Genomic DNA, 20,513 nt, shown 5'->3' on the forward strand with positions numbered 1-20,513 from the left:
AGCTCTCATCACAGATGTGGCCACTCCAGAGGCTCTTGTGTCTACCAGTGGTTGACTGGTTCCAGTGGGAGAAGGACTGGCCAGGGTTTTGATTCCTTCCCTCCTGCTGGCAATGCCAGAAGGGGCCTGCATGTGAACATGGTGTGGCCTCAGCCTAAGTCTGAGCCATCTATTTGCTAAAAGGGAGTTCCAAAGGCACTGACTTTGTTGTAACTTCCTTTTACTCCATCTCCAACTCCCTACATCCCTTCCAAATGGGAAACAAGCACCTTCCTGCTCCTCCATTACACATGCTAGATTTGGATGACATAATTTTCTCAGGACATATGCTTTTAGTGGACAAATGCTTTTAGGTGGATGCATGTGTGTCTGTCCAGATGGAGAAACTTGAGTGGCCCAAAGGTGTGTTTATATATCCCAGAAAGGCCAGAGAGACATTGAGCCACTCACTGGGCTGTCACTGCCATGGAGTGGAGCTGGTGAAATCCAGATGGAAAGCAAAAAGAAAATACAGTGTTCAGATTCCTAAAAGGCTTGTGTGTGCAGCACCTAGAACCTGCAAAACGAGAAAAAGAACCCCAAACAAACAGAAGGAGAGGAAACGTGGGTCTCTGGGATTTAAGAACTTACTGCTGGATTAGAAGAACAAAGTAGCAAATACACCTGATTTGGGGTTAGGTGAGCACTGCAGATGCAAGTTCCTGTGTGCCTGGGGATGAGACATGCCCTGTCTATGCCAGCTGGCACAGAGGTGGCTGAGGGAATGTCCCTGACAGCTGGCAAAGCCATGGCTGGGGGGGAATGTCCCTGGCACCTGAGCTCTGGGGATCCAGCAACCACCTTCACCCTGGAGCTGGCCAGGGAGGAGAGGGCTCAGCCTCTGGGAAGCAGAGGGAAGAGCAAGGGGATCTCCCCAGCTTTGCCCAGATGGGAAAAGGAGTCTAGAGGACAAGAGAGGAGGGTGAAAGTGTGGATCTTTGTCTTTGCTGGTGGGGAGGCACCTGGGTGCCCAGAGGGGTGCCAAGATGAGAGTGTGGAGGGAGCCCTGCCCTGCTCCAGGATGACAGGCCCTTGGGGCAGCTTTCACAAGCAAACCAGGGCTCTGCAGATGGAGGAGCCTCCACCCTCACCTTCAGAGAGGGCAAAACTGAAGGATTTTACCCCTCCTGGGTTAAGCACCCCAGGCCAGTAGGTGGATAGGAAGGTGTTTATTAACACGGACGTTAACCTGGGCACCAGCCCCTCAGGTGGGCACCGTGTGGCAGCGTCCTCAGCCCTGTCCCCCCACTGGAGGCCACCACGGGGCTGGGGTGCTGCAGGTACCAACATCACAAAAAGCAGCACCCCAAGGACACCCAGTGCCACCTCTTCTCTGCTGCAGAAGGCGAGATGGGGGCTGAGGGCAGCACGGAGAGGGCAGTGGCTCACACCTGGTGGTCCGTGCCACCTCCAGCTGAGGGGAGCAGCTGGAGGAGGGAAAAAACCCTGCCAGGATCTCCCGCAGCCCCTGAAGCCGCCCTGAGTGGAAAAGGGGCCGGTCCTGAGCTGGGAAGGAGGAGGAGAGGGTGGATCCTCTTCACAGGCAGCCGGGCAGGCAGGGCAGGCAGCAGCTGCAGCAGCCCCGGCCTCCCTCTCACCTGTGGGGTAGGAGCAGGTGCTCCCTCTCCACCATGATCCTTTGGCTATGGCTCTGCTGGGGCTTCTCCACCTCAGCAGGGCAGCCCGACTCGGAGCTGATGGCGAGGTACCTGGAGGAGAAGCTGCTGGCAGACTACAGCATCATGGAGCAAGTAGGTTTCAAGTTGGTCGTCGTTTGGGAGGATCTGGTGGCCGGGGCTGGTTTGTTCCATCTCAGCCACCAGTATCAACACGCAGGGCAGTTTGCTAAAGCTGCATTTGTTGCACCCATCCCTGCAGCGGCTGCTTGGCTCCGTGGGTGCTTGTAATAACGAGCAAGGTACTTGTTGGGAATGTAAAGCCAGGAGAGTCTTGGCACCCTCCTGTGCTGGGTGCTACTGCCTGGGGATGGGTGCAAAGCTGACCTCCCCGTAACGGTGCTAACCAGGCATTTCACAGGGACAAGGGAGTTAACGCAGTGTCCTGGCCACCTGCCAGGCTGAGTAATCCCGAGTATTTCAGGCTCGGAGGAAAGTTTTTCTGCCTGTGGTCTCGGTCTTACTGTGCTTGATTTTTAACTCGTGCTGGATGAGCTGAACCACATGAGTTTCAGCTTGTAAAATGCTTCTTAACCAGGAGAGAAAAAAATATATATATTCTGTAGGTGAGGGCTGTTATGTTGTGTCATTGTGTGGCTTAGATATTCTGGAGAAATAGGACTGAAAAGCTAATGAACTCTTTACAAGTTAGCAAGAGAGATTTAAAAGGCTAATCTTCAGATCTGTGCTCACACCTTCAGATTCGTACCAGCCAACATATGTGGCTTTGGGTCACTTAGGGCATCCGTCAGTTACCTGAATTTGATCAGGTCAGAGAAGCTCTGTAGTGTCTGAGACATTCCTGTAGGACTGGCTGATACAAAGCAGGATCTGTGGAAGGTCTATGCCTTGCTGGAGGGCAGGTGGGATACCCGAGCATGTCTGGAATGTCAGTGAATGCCTGTATTGGGATTTTTCTGCCATACCATAGGCAGAAAGAATCAGAGTTTTACATATGTATCTGTACCCATCTTAGAGTTGGTCACTCAGTCTCTCATCACACCCAAGCTAGAGTTGCACCCTACAGAAATGCCCATGTCTCTCCACTACAACTTTGCAACTCACTCAGCAATTTCACTGTCAACCCTAGTTACCATGAAAACATATTCCTGGTTGGGAAGTTACACCACAAACCAACATTTTCTTGTGGACCCACTTGTTCAAGTGGGAGAGAATATTTCCACCATTGTTCTTCCAGTGGGATGGTGTCTGGGTGCACTCACATATCTGCTTTAAGGGGGAAAATCCGTTGTGAAGCTCAAGCAACTTGCTCACAATGTTGAAATAACCTGGCTAATCTTGCTTGAGGCACATAAGGGTGTTTTCACTGGAGCTGTGTTGCTGCCAGATGAGTGGCAACAGTAACTTCCAGTAGAAAAGCAGAGATGTATAAATAGAAGTCATGATCTAGTCCCCTGTGGCAGCCAAGTCAAGATGAGGGCAAGTCTATCCTCACTGAACACATGAGCCAGGTTAAGAACAGGCAGGTGTTTCCCTAGATCAACATAGTAACTCTAAACAAATCTCTGAGACATTCTGGAGAACATATAAAGCCACATAACTGTAATATTCTGGGAGGATCTTCCTAGACAAAACCAAGTACAGTCACAGGTCTTTGCTGGATTGTGGTTTTTGCAATAAATGTGGATTGTTGGCTCATCCAATGGTTGACCACTCTGCTAAGGTAGTTGACAAGGCTGCCAGTTATTACCATTGCCTAGAAGTAATTCTTCAGGAGAGCTCTTCACAGGCAGTTGAGTTGCTACTGCCCAGTTTATTCTCCATATACCAGGTCAAGACTAACAGATGGCAACAGTTATGGGCTCACTACTAGCAGTTATTGGGCTTTCATGAGTGCTTTGGAAGGCTTGAAAGCTAATGGTTGAGGGCAACTTGGAAATTGTTCCATTACCTGATGCTAGTGGAGCTAGCTGGTTCAAAACACTTTGGTGGATGGATCAGTATCATAAGCCCTGCATTACTGACTTGGTGGTAATAATGAAGCCCTAGGAAACAGAATAGTGTTACCTGGTGATCCTTAGCTACTCACAAATATCTACTGGTTATCCTCAAGACTTTAGAAGGTAGCTTTTTGAAAGAACCAATTCATACAAAGCCTTCTCATGCAAATAAGCAAGCAAACAAAATGGATGTGTGGTGGGGAAAGATAAAACCAGTAAACAAATTTCCAGTTCTACCGATTAGCCAGTAAAACCACTGTGACCATTCCATACAGGACAACAGGTGGATTTGTTCCAAGAGGTAACCTTTAGTAAAAAAAGTACTGAGGGTCACTGGCCTTTCTTCCCTGCTTCTGCTTCAAGCAGAATCAAGTTCACAGACATGTACTGAAGAACCTACAGTGATGGAGACTCTGCAGCCTCTCACAGCAGGCTCCTGAGGTGATTTATTTGCCCAAGACAACAGACCCAGATAGAAAGTTTTTTTCCAAAATTCAAACTACAGAGAATTCCTCTCCTCTCTGTTGAGAACTTCCCTAGGGAGCTGCTTTTCTTTGGTTCCAATTTTACAACATGTTGGCTTAAATAATGAAGAGAAAAATAAAGATGCTAGCAGAGAAGATTGTTTAATTTCTCCGCTGGGCTTTTCTTCCTTAGCTTTGCAACACATGATATAAACACACTTAAAGTCATCTCTTTGGCAGGGAGGGCTGTTATTTCAGTGTAAATCAACAGAAAGGGCAAATCAGGTAAAAAGATATCACTGCATTCTTCTGCTCTCTGGAGTTTCACCAACATTTTAAGAAGTTACTTGGCTTCCCTCATTGATGAGAGATTTGTAATCTCTGTTATGGGAGGGATTTGATTTGGAAATGTTGCTAAGCTGAGATTTACCCCACGTGCAGGGAAGAAATCAGAGGAGTTGTTGTTGTGAAAGGCAATACATTGCATTGTCATAGGTGAAGCACTTCATTTCATCATAAAATCTGTGGCTGAGTTTAAATGTCTTTATTGCCTGTCTGCACATAACAAGTGCTTTTCTGTCGCTGTGCAATAAATCCACAGTATTGGTGGAGAGTTTTTAGGCAACAGATCAGCTGTTGGGGTACTGTCAATAAAGGTAAAGCTAACACTTAAAGGTAACATTAATTTACACAAGTTCTCCTGGGGAGCAGGTCCAAACAAGCAGCAGGATGGGGTTCTTCTTGCTGATCCCCACCACAGGGGTGCTTGGTGTTAACTCGTTGGCTGTTCAAGCTCCAAGCAGCCACGCTGTGCTGAGCTGAGGACAGGTTCAGGTGACTGGTCTTGTTGTGCCCTCAGCCCTGTCCCTGCCCAGTGTCTGTAACCCCTCAATGGGTGCAGAGTGTTGTTGCACTGATAAAGACCATATCTGGAATGAGGAGTAGGCTTTGACTTTTAGTTGCTCAAAGATGCAGATGGGCCCTGCATTGCATTTCATGAGCATTGTTGACCTTCCAGCTGCCTTTCTCATCATGTGTCATATACCATGTAAAAATCAGTGACACAGACCCCTTGTGTGACTCCACATGAGGCTGTAAAAGAATACACTTACAGGGCCAAGACATATAGTGTCCAGGACTTGGGCCAAAGGCTGAGGTTCCTGTCTTCATATAGAGAGTTTCTTGACAAGTAGCACTTGCAAAACACACTGTACCTCCTCGCTTGAAAGAGCCACATTCCACTGCTGAGCTTTGATCAATGGGACTGTTAATATGGAAGAGATTCAGGTTTTAATTTTAACCAGAGGAACATTTGAACCTGGCCATGGGTGACCAGTCACACAAACCCGTGTCTGGATTGAAACAAGTGACACGTCTTCTGTAAGTTGACCAGGCTCCACTAACTCCCTTAACTCTTTGCAGGTCGCACGCCGTGTTCCAAGACAGGCCAAATTTTTGCAGAGGCTGGTATGTATGACACATTTTACCCCATGGGAATTACATATATGTGTACATCTCTGAGCCCAGGAATGAACTATGTCAGTGAATGATGGTAGAATGAGATTCTAGGTTAAAAAAAGTAAGCTTCATTTTGATAAATGCAACAGGTACAGGTTCTTCTACTACTTCCCAATTCTTCTTCTTGACCCCAGATTTTGAGAGTGAACATCCAATGTTGCAAACCTCAACCATGCAGTGAACATTAGCCTGATGAAATCTCATTGGATTTGAAGAGAAAGGGAGAGTTTGCTTTAAAGTTTGAAGATCTCTGTTGTTCTCTGTTGATGCAGAGGCCAAAATTTACTGAAGAAAGGAAGAAAACAAGGAAACCAACATTATTCTTTCAGCATGGCAACCTAAGCTTTAAGGTGTAAACCTGTAATCATCAGATGTACAACAAATCTGTGAAATCTGGGTATATTCCTGCACTGAAGGTTGCCCAGCTTAGATCAGAACCTTGGTTAAAGCGGCAGCCAGTAAAATAGCTGTTCACAGCCAGCTATTTTTCTGTCTTTTCTGAGGTCTGGGGGCTTCCCAGTTGAGAACTGGAGGAACTAATTTCACACACGGAGCAGCCATCACACGTTAATAGCTCTGGTCCCTTTGATCTTTGAAAGATGTGAATCATCATCCTAGAGGAGAACAGATCTCAGTCTTATTACCAGTTTAGTACTTCAAATCTGAGATACAGTCAATTTGTTTTGATGAAAGCAAGTGATAAAGGTAAAAAAACAGAGTGTATTTCATTGATCTCCAGTTCTCTTCTGTCTTTCCAAACATTTGATGTAAACAAGTATAAAATAATTTGTTTGGCAAGAAAATTTCAGCTCCCAGTTCATCATAATCACCAGGACACCTTCATAAAGAATCCAGCCAAAGTGCCTCATAGCAATGTGCTAATCTGCCACCTTGGAGCTTTATTTTTAATAGGGATAATAAATCACAGTAATAATACTATTAAACAAATGATTTGTTTTGTTTTTTGTTTGTTTGTTTGTGCTGCCTCTCATCTTCTGAAGGCCTTAATAAAAAGCAGAGAAAACAAGCAGGCATTTGCACAGATGTCAGAGCATCATGCATTGATGGATTGTGCAAGAGCTCCAGGGAACACACAAGAACAACAGACTGGAACTTGGGCTGCTTGCCAAGCCCAGCCTAGCAACCTGTTTGGAAACTGCATCTGCCCCCAGCATTTATATTTGCTATATACAAGGAATAGCAGATCCCTTCCAGAGATGGGGAGATGAATCAATTCTTTTATCCTCAGTTGTATGTGATACCCTTTTTCAGTGATTTCTTTCTTCAGCAGCAACTCTGAAACACCAGGAAGAAGCAGAGGTGTAGAATGTCTCTTTTAATTTGGTTTTTCCTTTCCTCAGTCTGTGAGGTTATCAGAATTGGAGCTTGTTCAGTGGGATAGAGAAATATGACAGAGATCATTTGAAGCCAGCAAGTATTAGATTTAAAAAAAACAAACCTAAGTGATGCAGTTCTTTGTATAAAATATCATTAAGCTGTGGGACAAGATGTTGTGGATGCTAAAAGCTTTGTAAAGTTGTAGAAGAGAAATCAACAGAGGTTTACTAAGCACAAAAACACCATCTTTGGGTCAGGAGTTCCTTCAGCCACAAATGACTAAAACCAGAATATTTCTGTGTAGTATCAATGCAGGTTGGACTGATTTTACACTTTTTACATTTATTTAAGTTTGCACTATTGATCTCTGCCAGTGATAGGCTACAGGGTTAAAATTTCTGTTGTTCTTACCCAATACAATTATTCTTATAGTCCTGTCATAACAAGAGTAAGTCCATGTCCTCTGTGATATTCTAAAGACTTTCTGACTTCAGATTAATCCATCTCTGCATTCACAGTGTTGGACTCTGTGTCAGACCTGTCACTGCAGAACCACCTTGTATCTCAAGTGAAAGGTAAAGGACTTGAGCTGTCCACTATGTTTGAGCCCACAACTTATGACAAAATGCAGAACATGGAAATGGATGCAGAAGATTTGGAAACAAATAATTTGCTGTCCTGTTATGAAATCTTCTTTGTGTCTTGCTATTCCATAGCCAATTAGTGCTGTAGAAGACTGAATGGAACATCAGCTCAATATATCTGGAAATGTTTCCAGAACACTACAGATCAAAATCCCCCATCCTCTTCTAGACACTGGGCCTGGAAAAACATGCTTTTATGGCAAGAAAGGTCCTAAGAAGGGCAGCATCTAGTTCTAATTAACAGCATTTGAGTAAAAACTATTAGTAGCCTAAGGGAGAGACGTGAGATCTGAGCAGATGTGTTCCAGTCTAGGTCCATTGCTCTGAGCTGTGTGAAATCAGTGAGACAAATCCCTCCCTAAAAGTGCTAATTTCTTGCTGCTGTGCTCCATGTGAGCTGAACTAAGCAGGATGTTCATGGACAGAGAGCACACCACACATTCTCCAGCTGTTAAAGATATCTATCATGATTAGTTTCATCTGAGACACATTTATCAGAGTCTTCCCAAGCCTTGAAAGTGTAGGCAGGTGGGGCTTTATTCCAAGTCTCCTAATACTTGAATATTTGCTTCCCATGGATCCTCATTCTTCCATTTGCCTGGAATTCCCTAGCCCAGCAGCTTCATTAGTTGGATGCTCATTTATTACTGCTTCTGGTGCCATCAGCTACTGCATAAATGTTCCTGTTTCATACTTACTCATACAACCACTTGTTCCCTTTTTTAAGCCATTTGTCAAAATTATTTTTGTTCAGAAAAAAAATGCCCTGTAAGTGCAGCTGAAAAGCATGTTTTTCTCTTCAAAAGTCTTACATGTGACTTTTTATCAACCTCAAGAAGAATCTCACTTCGCTTGGCTCAGTGAAGTTGTTCTGTTTGCAATGTATGTTACCCTTTTAGTTTTATCCTTCAGCTTTTGAGGGTTCTGTCTTTGACTGCTTAAGGCAAACACAGGATTTTGTCTTTTTTAATGTGGACTGCTTATGGTTAAATGCACTGAAGTCTTCCAGGAAAAAAAAAACACAACTGTTGAGCTCCATGGAGATGTTGCTGTCAAAAAATAATGATCGACTGGAGAGCTGCTCCAACTCAGGACTTGTGCACAAAAACACATTCCCAAGAAGCAGAAATTGGCTTTTAGCTTCCATTGCTACGTCACGTGTCATTCACTGAAGTCTCGGCTGCTTCTCTGCTGAAAACAATCCAGTGGGGGCTAAAAGTCTTAAAATATTTTACTTGAGACATCATGGTGTCAGTGTTTCTTATTAAATCTCTTCCATCCATTGGCTGAGACCTCCAGGATGGATTCTCAGTGGAGGAGGACTCAGTCAACTCCATTGACAACTAACTTAGGGACCTCATTGTATGAATCTGAAGATGCTGCTTCATGCACAGTGACTTCAGTCTTTCAAGAATTCTTTCATCTGCTCTTCTGGGCGGTCAATAGGGCAGTTTCTCTGACATAAGTTCTGGGCCCTACGGGGAAATATTTTGAGCTTCTCTTCTCAGGCCACAAGGGACTGTTCCTGATCCTCTCACATGGTCAGAGTTGAAGGGTGAATTTAGGATACAGATGGATTTTATCAGCGCATTTCACAACATAAAGGCTGGCACAATCAGACCTCTCATCCTGCCTGGACCCTTCCCAGGCATTGGGGGATGACTGTGGCCTTTGTCCTTGTGTTTGCACAAAGGCAGTGACATGTCTCTAGTTTACCTTTTGCAGCTCACCTGAAATGTTTAGGACAAGCCCACCTTGCCTGCTGTTGGCTGTTTATCATATGGAGTCTAACCATAGAATGGCTTGGGTTGGAAGGGACCTTAAAGATCATCTAGTTCCAACCCCTTCATGGGCAGGGACACCTCCCTCTAGACCAGGTTGCTTAAAGCCCCATCCAACCTGCCCTTGAACATTGCCAGAGATGAGGCATCCACAACATCCATGGACAACCTGTTCCAGTGTCTCACCACCCTCACTCTAAATTTCTTCCTAATGTCTAACCTGAATCTATCTTCTTCCAGTTTAAAACTGCTGCTCCTTGTCCTGTTTCTACAAGCCCTTATAAAAAGTCCTTCTCCAGCTTTCTTGTAGGCCCCCTTCAGTTACTGGAGGGCATCTACAGGGTTGCCTTGGAGACTTCTGCAGGCAGAACAACCCTCTTATCTTTTTTGTGACCTTCCTCTGGGCTCAAACTAGGAGCTCCATTTCCTTTCTGTGTTGGGGGCTAATACTAATAGGGTGATTATTTGCTTGAGCATATTAATTATTAAACCCAGTGAAATACTGAAAATGGGTGAGTTATCTATCAGTCAGTGTTACCAGGTAACCTTTGGATGCCTACAGGAAACCAGGCCTCGGATGTCTGAATTCACTGTGAAATCCACCATCATTTCTCGATATGCTTTCACCACGGTGTCGTGCACGATGGTGAACAGTGGATCTGAGGCACGTGAAGCTGTGTTTGAGATGCAGATCCCAGCTGCAGCCTTCATCTCCAACTTTACCATGTAAGTAAGTAGTGCTGACAGCTATCTCCCATCCCACAGGCAGCTCTCTGATGTTTCAAAAACTGGCTAATCTGGAGTAGGACTCTGTCAAGGCCTTTTTGCACTTCTTCGGGAAAAATAAAACCACACACATGATATGCTCCATCTGAGGCTTGTTGTGTCCCCAAAGCATAGAGCATGTCCTTGAATGACAGGATGCTAAGGTTCAAGTCCTCAAGGCACACGAGGAAGAAAATAATTCTGTTTCCCATCCAATTGTCTTTTAACAACTTCCTTCACCTCCTGTCTCCTTGATTGGCATAAAAAAAAATCTCTCCTAGCCCTCAGAAATATTTCAAATTAAAGTTTCAGCAAGACTAGCACATGATCTTGCCAAACTTACTGTAGTGCCTAAGAAGCTCGTTGTTCCACGTTCTCCATATTGTTACTGGAAGAGGAGAGTCAACTCCAACTAGTAGAGAGGTTAACTTGCTGCTGTAGGTGCTAGTCATTCTCTGTGTATAACAGATCAAGCAGAGGGCAATGAAGCTCATACTGAAATAACTCACCAAGGAATAAATTAACCTCTGGGTTTCAAAAATGTTTTTGGTTTGGTCATGCTCAGAGCCTCCTGTGTGTAGATGTCAGAGGCCACAACTTTGGACCTGACTATGGCAGGTAGGGGAAAGGCTCTTTTAGGAAGACTTCCATTTGAGCTGAATAGGAGGAAAAATGGTCTTTTGCTATTGGCCAGTCAAGCTGAATGTTAAGGGCTGTTTCCTTATGCAATCCATGGCCCTGTAACTCATTGCCAGAGAAGAGCATTTTAGTCAAGAAGATGGGTACTTGAGAGCAGTCATCCTGAATATTGCCATGGGTGTTGAACCAGATGGACCTGAGACCAATAAAAAACCAGTGCTGGTTTGGAATCTTGGCTTTTGCTTTGCTTTCTAGTTTCTATCCTTATTCTTTGGACATAACTTACTGAGGTGACATTTTAGAGAGGTAAAATGCCTGACTAAAATTATGCTCTGCTGGTCTAACCAGCCAAGGCATTTCTAAGTTGGCTTCTGCTCATTGACTTGAGTGGACATAAGGAGCACAGCAGCAGCACATCAGGCCTATGAGCCTTTCTATAGTGAGCTGTAGTGTATGAGTGCAGGGTGGTAATGCTGACATCTCTGGTCTCTCCAGGTTCATTGGCAACAAGACTTACTATGGGGAGGTCACAGGGAAAGACAAGAAACACAGCAGCGATGACAAAGCAAGGCAGAAGAAACCTCCAAGTCCCACAGATGGAAGGTAAGTGTTGTGCACTTGGCTGTGTTCTGGGAAGTGATGTACTCTCTTCTTATCTGTATTTGCACAGAATCATAGAATGCCAGGTTGGAGGAGATCATCTTTCTAGGTACTACGATAGTTGATATGAGATGGCTCGGCACCCTGTCAAGCTGAGACTTAAAACTGTCTGATGGGGGGGAATCTACCACTTCCTTTGGGTGACTATTCCAATGTTTGACTGTTCTCATGGTGAAAAATTTACCTCTTGTGTCCAATCTGAATCTTCCAAGGAGCAACTTGTGCCCATGACCCCTTGTCTTTTCCATGTGACTCTTTGTAAATTGGGAGTCTCCATCTTCTGTAGACACCCTGTAGGCACCATTTTGGTGGCTGTGCATACTCATCCAGGGATTCATAAAAAGCAGCAGTTAAATAGAGTGTAATCTGCTCTACTCCAAGTCATGTAAAATTGCAAGTGGTCTTTTCTAGTCCTGTTACACATTTTCACTTCCTAGATGTTTCAGGATGTACTGGAGAGGGAAGAAATCTTGTTCTTTCCTGGATAACAGGTAGGAAAATTAGAGCACACCAAAATTCAATGAGTTATAACTCCAAAGCTACAAAGTTGGCTAGTGGTAGAATCACAGGTAGCTTTTTGCAATCATGTTTACTTGCCCTGCTCTCAGTGCTTGATTATTTTTAGTCCTCTTGGCAAAGCCCTGGCAGAAATTCCCATCCCTTCAATGGTTTAAAGCCTATGTGTTCACCTGAATGCATTTCTTCAGCAGCACTATGGGCTATTGTCCCAGGTGCCCAAATCCCCCCAAATGTCTTCTCAAAGAGATGCACTGTGGGATGGATTGTGTTGCTCTGGAAAATCCTGCATTATTTCCACTTACCTGGGACAGTAGCACTGGTCCAACATAAACACATGATCAGGAACAGCTAAACAGACGATGATTTTCAGGTCAGAAAAATTATCAGCTGTGTGGAGGGAGAGATCTGAACTAATGAGTAGTATGTGGAAGGAGAATAAAGGTTTATTTTCTCTCTTTCATAGAAAAAAAAACAGAGAAAGCTGAATGAGATTATCACGTCAGGTTCAAACAATCCAAAATAAGGGATTAGTCACATAAATCATGCTTCCTGCCACTGGAAATTGTGGATGCCAGATTTAATGTAGGTTAAAAAACTGAGTAGACAAACTTATGGTAGGAAAACTTACAGTAAACCTTTAGTAAAGGATGCTGTCTCAGGTTCCAGACACAGACTGGCAGAACCTGAAAGAGTGAAGAGAAATCACCACATTTCTTTTGTCCTGCTCTGCTGCATCCTCTTCTATAGGTTATTACTACTTCTGATTGTTAGACCACTGATATGACCTGGAGATGTCATTCCAACTACCCTAAAGGTAAAATATATTACCCCAACAGTAAAAAAAATAAAATCTTTTTCATATGCATTAGGGAAATCAAAGTCTCAAATACTTTTCAATACTCACTGAATTGTGAAAATCTCTCATCAATGAGTTCTGAAGTTACCCCTACATGGCATTAATCTGATATGACAGAAATCTGACTGTCTCTTGGGTGCTGGGTGACTAATGGCACACTGTGATGTTGCAGAGTCCATGGTGGCAAAGTCAAGAATTTAATATGGATCTTGAAAATCCTCTGTGCAAGAAACCAAGAGACCAGCTTTCCTCTGGTCCTCTTCCATGTTACATCTGTCTGTCATATTTCTCTCCCTAAGAAATCTTCTAATTTTTTGTGACCTTTCCTCTGGTGGAAACCTCCTATGTGCCCAATGCATTGTGAAACATTAGGATGTTTTCATTATTGCTGCTTTCACGTATTCAATGATAAGAAATACTTTTATTGGACCAACAAAATCCAGATTCATCATTCACTGGAGGAGGTGGTGTGTGATGTGGATGGGGTGTGAAGATGTCTTTGGATTTTCCTTCCAGGGAGAATGGCTATGAGACATTCAAAGCTTCTGTCTTCATTCCTCGCAAGATGCAGGCCAAGTTCCTACTGCATTATGAAGAGCTTTTGCAAAGGAGACTGGGCAAATATGAGTACACAGTCAGCATCCGGCCCCAGCAGCTGGTGGGGAGGTTACGAGTAGAGGTCAACATCCTGGAAAACTCAGGCATAGTTTCACTGGAAGTGCCTCCTCTTCGAAACAGCAAGAATAAAGGCAATGGGAAAGCTGCAGGTAAGGAGACCTTTTATGACCCATGCTTCTGCTACTAGTGACTTAATCACTTCTCAAAAACTGGTCTGGCAGCATTGAGTGCTCAGACTGGACTGGAAGTGTTGGGTGTTCTCCAAGGCAACCTCAGACAATTGGGCAGACTGGTGTTGCATTCACTTTCTCTGTGCTCCAAATGAGGCATTCAAATACTCCAACATCGTACTGAAGCAACATTGTCTACAATCAGGGCTATACTAGAAACTAGAAGAAGATCTCATGAAGACAACAAGAAAAATGAATATTAGCAGCTCATCAGGCTTAAATTCTTCTGGAAAATTCCAACTATAACTTTATTTAGAAAGAAATATTTTTTACATTCCCTTCTTCACTCTTGCTGCAATTTCTGCATGACAGGTAAATTCCCCCCCAGAGGTGGCTGCATTTGAGTGACAAGCAAGTCTCTAAGCATTGCAGGCCACCAGCAACTCCTGTTCAGAGATCAGTCACTGGCAGGGCAACCTCCAGGTTCATGAAGGCTGGTATAATGGCTACAGATGGAAGGGAATTCAGGATTATGGACACAGTGAGGTTCAATGGTGGGAATTCAGTCTCATCATAAAGGCTGATGCCGTTTGTTCTGGTTTTTTTGTAGATAGTTGTGTCTATGTGGAATCTGTGCATAAGCATGTGGAAACTTTGAAGCTGAAGGAACATGGGGCTGATCCCACTCAACTCAATAGGATTTTTTTTCCTATTGTCTTTACGAGCTTTGAACTGGACCTTCAGGCCTTGTGCTCGGCACTTGAACAGGCTCTTTGCTGGCTCCACATCTCCTGGGAACTGTTTATTTTAAGTGGATTGTTTTTTCCATCCATCCATGCCAAGGCTGATAGGAAATCCTGCATTTTAGAACATGGGAAATTCCAAGAGGAAAATCCATGTTTTGCCAAAGCAGTAAGTGCTGTCCGAGTAGTATCTACTCTTACCTCCAACTGCCCTCTCTTGCTGTGCAGACAGTGTAAAGCTAATTTTTCTAGTGTAAACTAACAGTCAGGAGCACAGGATACTGTGATTGCTACATGTTTACATATTGAAAAAAAACCCTCACCAAAAAAAGAGGGTGAGTCTGACCTGGAAGCAGGATGTGGAGTCTTGTGGGACTGGATCCTCAGTTTCTGTAAGTGACATACTGCCAGTAAAATCAATGGAGCTGTTCATGTCTGCCAGGTAAAGACCTTACAGTCCGTGAACTGGAGTTAAACTGTTCAGTGTGATCCTACTGATTTCTTCCAAATGACAGTGAAATCAAGGCTCTCAGTGACTTGGACTACCTTCAGACCAAGGTTCATACAGCTCATTGGTCTCTCTGCTGCATGGCCAGGCACTGTGTGATGAATGTGCTCTGCCCCTCATCAGGAGGGACAGGAAGACTTCTCCACCTATCAGGGAGTATCATACTGCATTGTGGTGTGTGGTTTCCTGCAAAACATCTGGCATTGTTCAAGGTTGGAGACAAACTAAGCAGAGCACACACGCTCTTCGTCTGGTATGGAAATTACTATATGTAAGTGACACACAAAGAAAAATCTCATAGCTTCCTATCCAAATGGCAACCTTAGAGCACTGATCATTCTTGGCAACATGCTTCAGATTTTAAACAGCTCATATAAAAATGAGCCCAAGTTCTAACATTCCATAATCCTCCCTAGCCAGTTAAATGTACATAAAACAGATGTCTCATTTCAGGATGAAACTGAAACTCATATTCCCTGTGCTCAGAATTCAATTGCAGGCTCTTTCTATCTGGAACCTCCCTATACACTTGGTGAAATCTGTTTGCTGTGGTCAAAACACTGCTATGGAAGTCACTGAGATGCCAAACACACTTTTGGGGTCCATCATGGGCAGTCAGGAGTGGGTCATATCTCTGCCAAGTCAAGTCTTCACTGGTACTCAGGTGTGTGTCACTCAGGTGGGTGTGTAGGGATAAAGAATTCAGTAGGTTTGCTGAGCTTCTTTCTGACCACAGAATAATAGAAAGGTTTGGGTTGGAAGGGCCCATAAAGATCATCTAGGTCCAACCCCCCTGCATGGGCAGGGACACCTCCCACTAGACCTGGTTGCTCAGAGTCCCATACAACCTGCCCTTGAACACTTCCAGGGATGGGGCTTCCACAGCTTGTCTGTGTCAGTGTCTCACCACCCTCATAGTGAAGAATTGGTCTAAGGGAAGGACAGGTTGCTTTGGATGGGAGAAATTTATTGCTTGTGATGTCTTCTGGACAAGAAGATCAATCACTCTGAGAGCAGATAACAGGAACTTCCTGCCTTCCGAGACAAAAGTGGAAACCACAGAAATACTCCTAGGGAGGGCAAGGCCAAAGAAAGGAGCATTTCACTTGGAAACCCACTGTACTTCAGCCAGCTATCATCTCTCAAACTTGATCCAGAAAACAGAACATCTGACTTGCTAGATGCTCCCTCCAAAGCCTTCTTGCTCATGGCTCCCAAAGACTCAAGAGATCTGTACATGCAGCTGCATCTCCAGGGAAGGCTATGGGGTTGCTTTTAAGTGAAAGATGGGTAAATTGCATGCCAGGTCACAGTGGCTGCTTGGCAGACAGTCTGCAAACTCGGAGCAAACCAAGAAAAAGACAGTGCCTGGTCTCTGCTTGGACTCCTGTGGCTTAAAACTCTTCAGTATCATTTAACTGGAGAACGTGGTACCAGTCCAGTAAATAGGTGACTAGCAAAGGATGCCAGACCAGGTGCTGCCATATTGTCTTACCTAGGGTGCCCCAAATGAGAGGTCATGACTTAAAAAAATGACCAAATAAGGAATGGAGGCCTGCACATTGGAAAATGGTACTGGCTGGCTGGTTTGATTTTAGATATATCACAAAAACTCGCTTCCTCTATTTCCTGTGTCTACAAAGCTGTTTGTAGTATCTCACAGCTAATGACAAGATGTGAGATTTTGATAGAAATTAATAAATTGCCTTGAGAATATCGAATGAAAAATGCATTCTGAAAACAAGCAATCAGTTAAATGGCATTCTGACTACTACGTCCAAAGTGCCACCAACATGAAGCCCTTGCTGAGGATGGGAAGTAGCTTCACAAGTCATTTAGATAATTTTGATTCTGACTGGCCTGAATAAGCAACTAGATTCCTTTTCTGAGTACAGGTCCTGAAGATCCGGTGTAGGATAGGCAAATTAAATTGAAAATCAAATATTTGGCTTTGGAGTCATCACCAGTGACTGCTGTTCATAACTGAAATGCCAACCTTTTGTGGCAATAAACTCTGCTAGCAAAATGAATGGAAAAAAAGAAAACCAATAGTTTAGATGACCAAAAGTGGAGGAATTGCTGATCTGCCTTTATTTCATGGACCAAACACCAATTTGTGGTGCTTCCTACATGCTGTCTATAGAGCCAACGTACCATGCAGGAAACATAGTGATGATCGTTCAGGATTTGTATTCTTGACTCCCTCCAAACTGCTTGTACCCATAGAGTTTATGATGAACAAAAGAGACAAAACTCAAAGACCTATAGACAGAAGATGTCCCTGATGAGAAAGAGTGAAGGACACTTTTTTTTTTTTTTTGCCATTTATAAACCAGTGCAGAAATCACAGCACTGAGAGCAGAAGTAGTTAAGAGTCCAGTTCTGCCTGATTTTAACCGTAAGGGCCCAAGATACAAAGATTGGACTTGGTTCCACAACTTCCCAGCTCTACTCTAGACAGAGGCTCTTGGAAAGTCCTGCGTACATCCTCTCTGAATATGGAGCAGAGACAACATGATGACAGGTCTTCCCAGGACATTTCCTTTGTCAGTGACTCCTGTGCACACAGCTCCATCTGGGAGCTCTGTTTTTCCCAAAGGAAGGTATGTTTTGGAAAGTGATCTTTTGGTGTGTGCAGGTGTTGTCTGCTGTCACATACAAACACCCAAACAGGAGACACTGAAGCAGATGATCCCAGTCTTCCCTGGTTACCACAGAATGGAGCCATTTTCTGAATGATGTCCTACCCAGCATCCTGAGGGTTGACTGTCTTCAACCTCTTCTTCCAGCACAGTGTGGGAACTAGTCATGAACTTAGTCAGGGAGACACCAGGCTGCTTGAGAATGACTATTTCTCTTCAAAAGCATATGTCTCAGAAATGTTTTTATTTCTTGCCACAGTTTTCTAGAAGCTTCTGTGTGTTAGCAGGGGATGAACTTTGCATTTGGGCCCTCATCGTGACTCTGCTAGTCTCTGAAATAATTTGGGTTTAGCTCTTCATCATATGAGGACTACAGCTTCATATGAAAAAATGCTTTTTCCTGCTCTCTTCCTTAGCTGAATTTGATGGAAAGTTTTATCTGAGGCCCCATTAACTGCCTCTGTGTGAACACAAATCAGCTCAGGTCTTTGGAGCTCATCCATGATCTGCACTCTGAAATATCTCATAGATTTTCCTCTCTCAATCACTTATTTAAAAATAAGTGGGCCAATAAACAGAGGAGAGTAATTGTGATCCAGAGATCAAGTGCTGCCTGAAAAAGAAACCTGGGGGAAGACATAATTACTGTGTTCAGTTAAATAGAAGGCTGCTGCAAGGAGGGTTCACAAGAATATTGTGATCTCTGTGTCAATAACAGAAAGAAGAAGCCGTGAGTTTATAATCCATAAAGAAAAATTTAAATTAGACATTGAAATTGTCTAAGAATGAAAAAGTAAATTTCTGGAAAGGACTTGCAAGGGAAGGTGCTGAGTTTCCATTACTGGAGGTCTGGATGGAGATCTGGAGTGTTTTTAGACCGCGTCATGAAGCCAAGTAGGAAGGGATTTGGTCTGGGAACATGGGGTGAATTAGACAACCTGCCTTCCAGACCTGATTTCAGTTTTTCCAGGTTTAAGAAAAGGCTGTTTTGGACCTTTTCTAGGTGACCATTTTTTGTTTGTTTGTTTATTTGTTTTTTAATCTCTGTCCTGGAGATGGGAGATGAGTGGCTCTAAGGAAGCTGGGAGAGCTTCCCCAGGTGTTCTTATCACTGACAATGGCTGTGTGAGGCAGTCTTGGAAACCTTCTCTCCAAGAGTTCCTAAAGCACTCCCTGTGTCACAAGGAATGACATTTCTCACCTCCAAAGAGCATTTTGAGGAGTAATAGAGGAAAACAATGTGATCCACATGATCCCATCTAGATTACACAGTGCTTTGCAAAACTGGACACGTGATTATGCTCATTTAACAGGTGGGGAATCTCAGGCAAGGAGTGACTACTTAAGTACCTAAATTCAGATGGTCAGTGTCCATAGACATACGAGGACTGGAACTCATGCTGTTGGGGCTCACAGCATTTTGTGTACTTTTGGCAGAGAAACAAAGAAGTGAAGTCCAAAGGCCCTGGCCACAGATGTGCATGTGGAGTAGGTGTAAGGGGAAAGCTTCTGTTTCCAGAAACTGTTTTTCACTACCCCTGTTGTGATGTGGCCAGGCAGCCTAACCAATAACAGTGCAGTGGATAAGTAATGTGAAACCCTCAAATAGATGAGAAAATACAAATGAAATGTTAAGACATTTCTATGAATTCTGGACATTTCCCACACAACAGCAGTTAAATGGTGTCTTGGAAGAGACAGAAGACAGATGAAAAATCCAGGGAGGCCCGTGCAAGCAAATCTGATGCATTGTATATTAAAAATATATTACATCTGTTGATTTATCAGATCAGAGGCCAGCTATAAAAGTAAAATCTCAATGTGGAGATAAAATCTTATAGATTTATTGACTTTTCACTGTTCTTTGTCAGAAGATATCTGAATTGTACACAGATTTTAGAACAATTTTCAGAGCTGTGGGTAATCATTTTATAAGCTCCCTTTAAGATCTGACACTGGTGTCCTTACGTGATTTTGAGGTATTGGCTGGGACTTCTCTTAAAGTTTCTGTCAGAATGGATGGATTGGAATTGGCATGGTCAGGTAAGCCATGGTGCAGAGCTAATTCTTGAGTTTACTGAAATCCAGTAATGTCTGTCATTCAGCCTCCTTGGTCAAGACTTTTGCCGGTGAGTTTGTTTCACATTCAAGGTCCTCCAACTATGGTATATTTGTGTAGAGATCTAGGCTATGAGGAAACTCTTCCTGGCTTCAATAGTATGGTTCAGTGCCTTGTCTCATGGACTCACAGGACTGCTATAAAACTAAAGCCAAATCAACATGGAAGTGACATCCTAGAGTGCTATTCATTTATGACTCTTCCTTTCTTTGCTTTGCTTGTAGGAGTCTGAATGATACATAGCACTTTAGAGTAAATGTCACAGCTTTTACTAATTATTTTGTAAACCCACAAGAACTCTAGTCCTGGTATTTCTGTGGACTTTGACCTGTGGGAAGTCAGACAAGTTAGGTAACTACTCTATGCCTCCATTTTGCTACTTGTTAAATGGACAAAATCATATGCCTAATTTTGTAAATCACTGTGGGACCTGGATGTGAGGTGGCTTGTGTTCAGTGTTACTCACAGATGTTGCATTGCATTCCTCTAATGCTGCTCAAAGAACTTAACAGAGGTGAAGATGTTCCATTGTTGCTGTCATGGGAACCCCTGGAGAGGAGCTTTCCAAGACTGCCTGCACCTTGCCACCGTGATCAGTATTGTTAAAGGAATGTAGCAAATAATTAAAATAATCCTAAAGCAAATGTCTGTGTTTGGACAGAGGCAAGTGTGGAGTCTTGCATCTGAGAAAGAACAACCGCATGTACTAGTACAGGTTGGGGGCTGACCTGCTGGAGAGCAGGGTAGGAGAAAGGGACCTGGGGGTCCTGGTGGACAGGAGGATGACCATGAGCCAGCAATGTGTCCTTGTGGCCAAGAAGGCCAATGGTATCCTGGGGTGCATTAGAAAGAG

At 43.8% G+C, this 20,513-nt stretch overlaps 1 protein-coding gene across 1 annotated transcript in view; it reads left to right on the forward strand.

Moving 5' to 3' along the window:
• The first annotated feature begins 1,670 nt into the window (after nucleotides 1-1,670).
• Nucleotides 1,671-20,513, forward strand: part of ITIH5 (inter-alpha-trypsin inhibitor heavy chain family, member 5) — a 47,358-nt gene continuing 28,515 nt past the window's right edge. Inside the window, exons 1-5 of the mRNA XM_010001278.1 lie at nucleotides 1,671-1,790; nucleotides 5,563-5,607; nucleotides 9,984-10,147; nucleotides 11,321-11,428; nucleotides 13,377-13,627. Coding sequence (XP_009999580.1) covers nucleotides 1,671-1,790; nucleotides 5,563-5,607; nucleotides 9,984-10,147; nucleotides 11,321-11,428; nucleotides 13,377-13,627 — 688 coding nt within the window. The remainder of the gene's footprint in view (nucleotides 1,791-5,562; nucleotides 5,608-9,983; nucleotides 10,148-11,320; nucleotides 11,429-13,376; nucleotides 13,628-20,513) is intronic.

The sequence above is a fragment of the Chaetura pelagica genome, unplaced genomic scaffold, assembly GCF_000747805.2.
Source record: "Chaetura pelagica isolate M959 unplaced genomic scaffold, ChaPel_1.0 scaffold66, whole genome shotgun sequence".
Lineage (NCBI taxonomy): Eukaryota > Metazoa > Chordata > Aves > Apodiformes > Apodidae > Chaetura > Chaetura pelagica.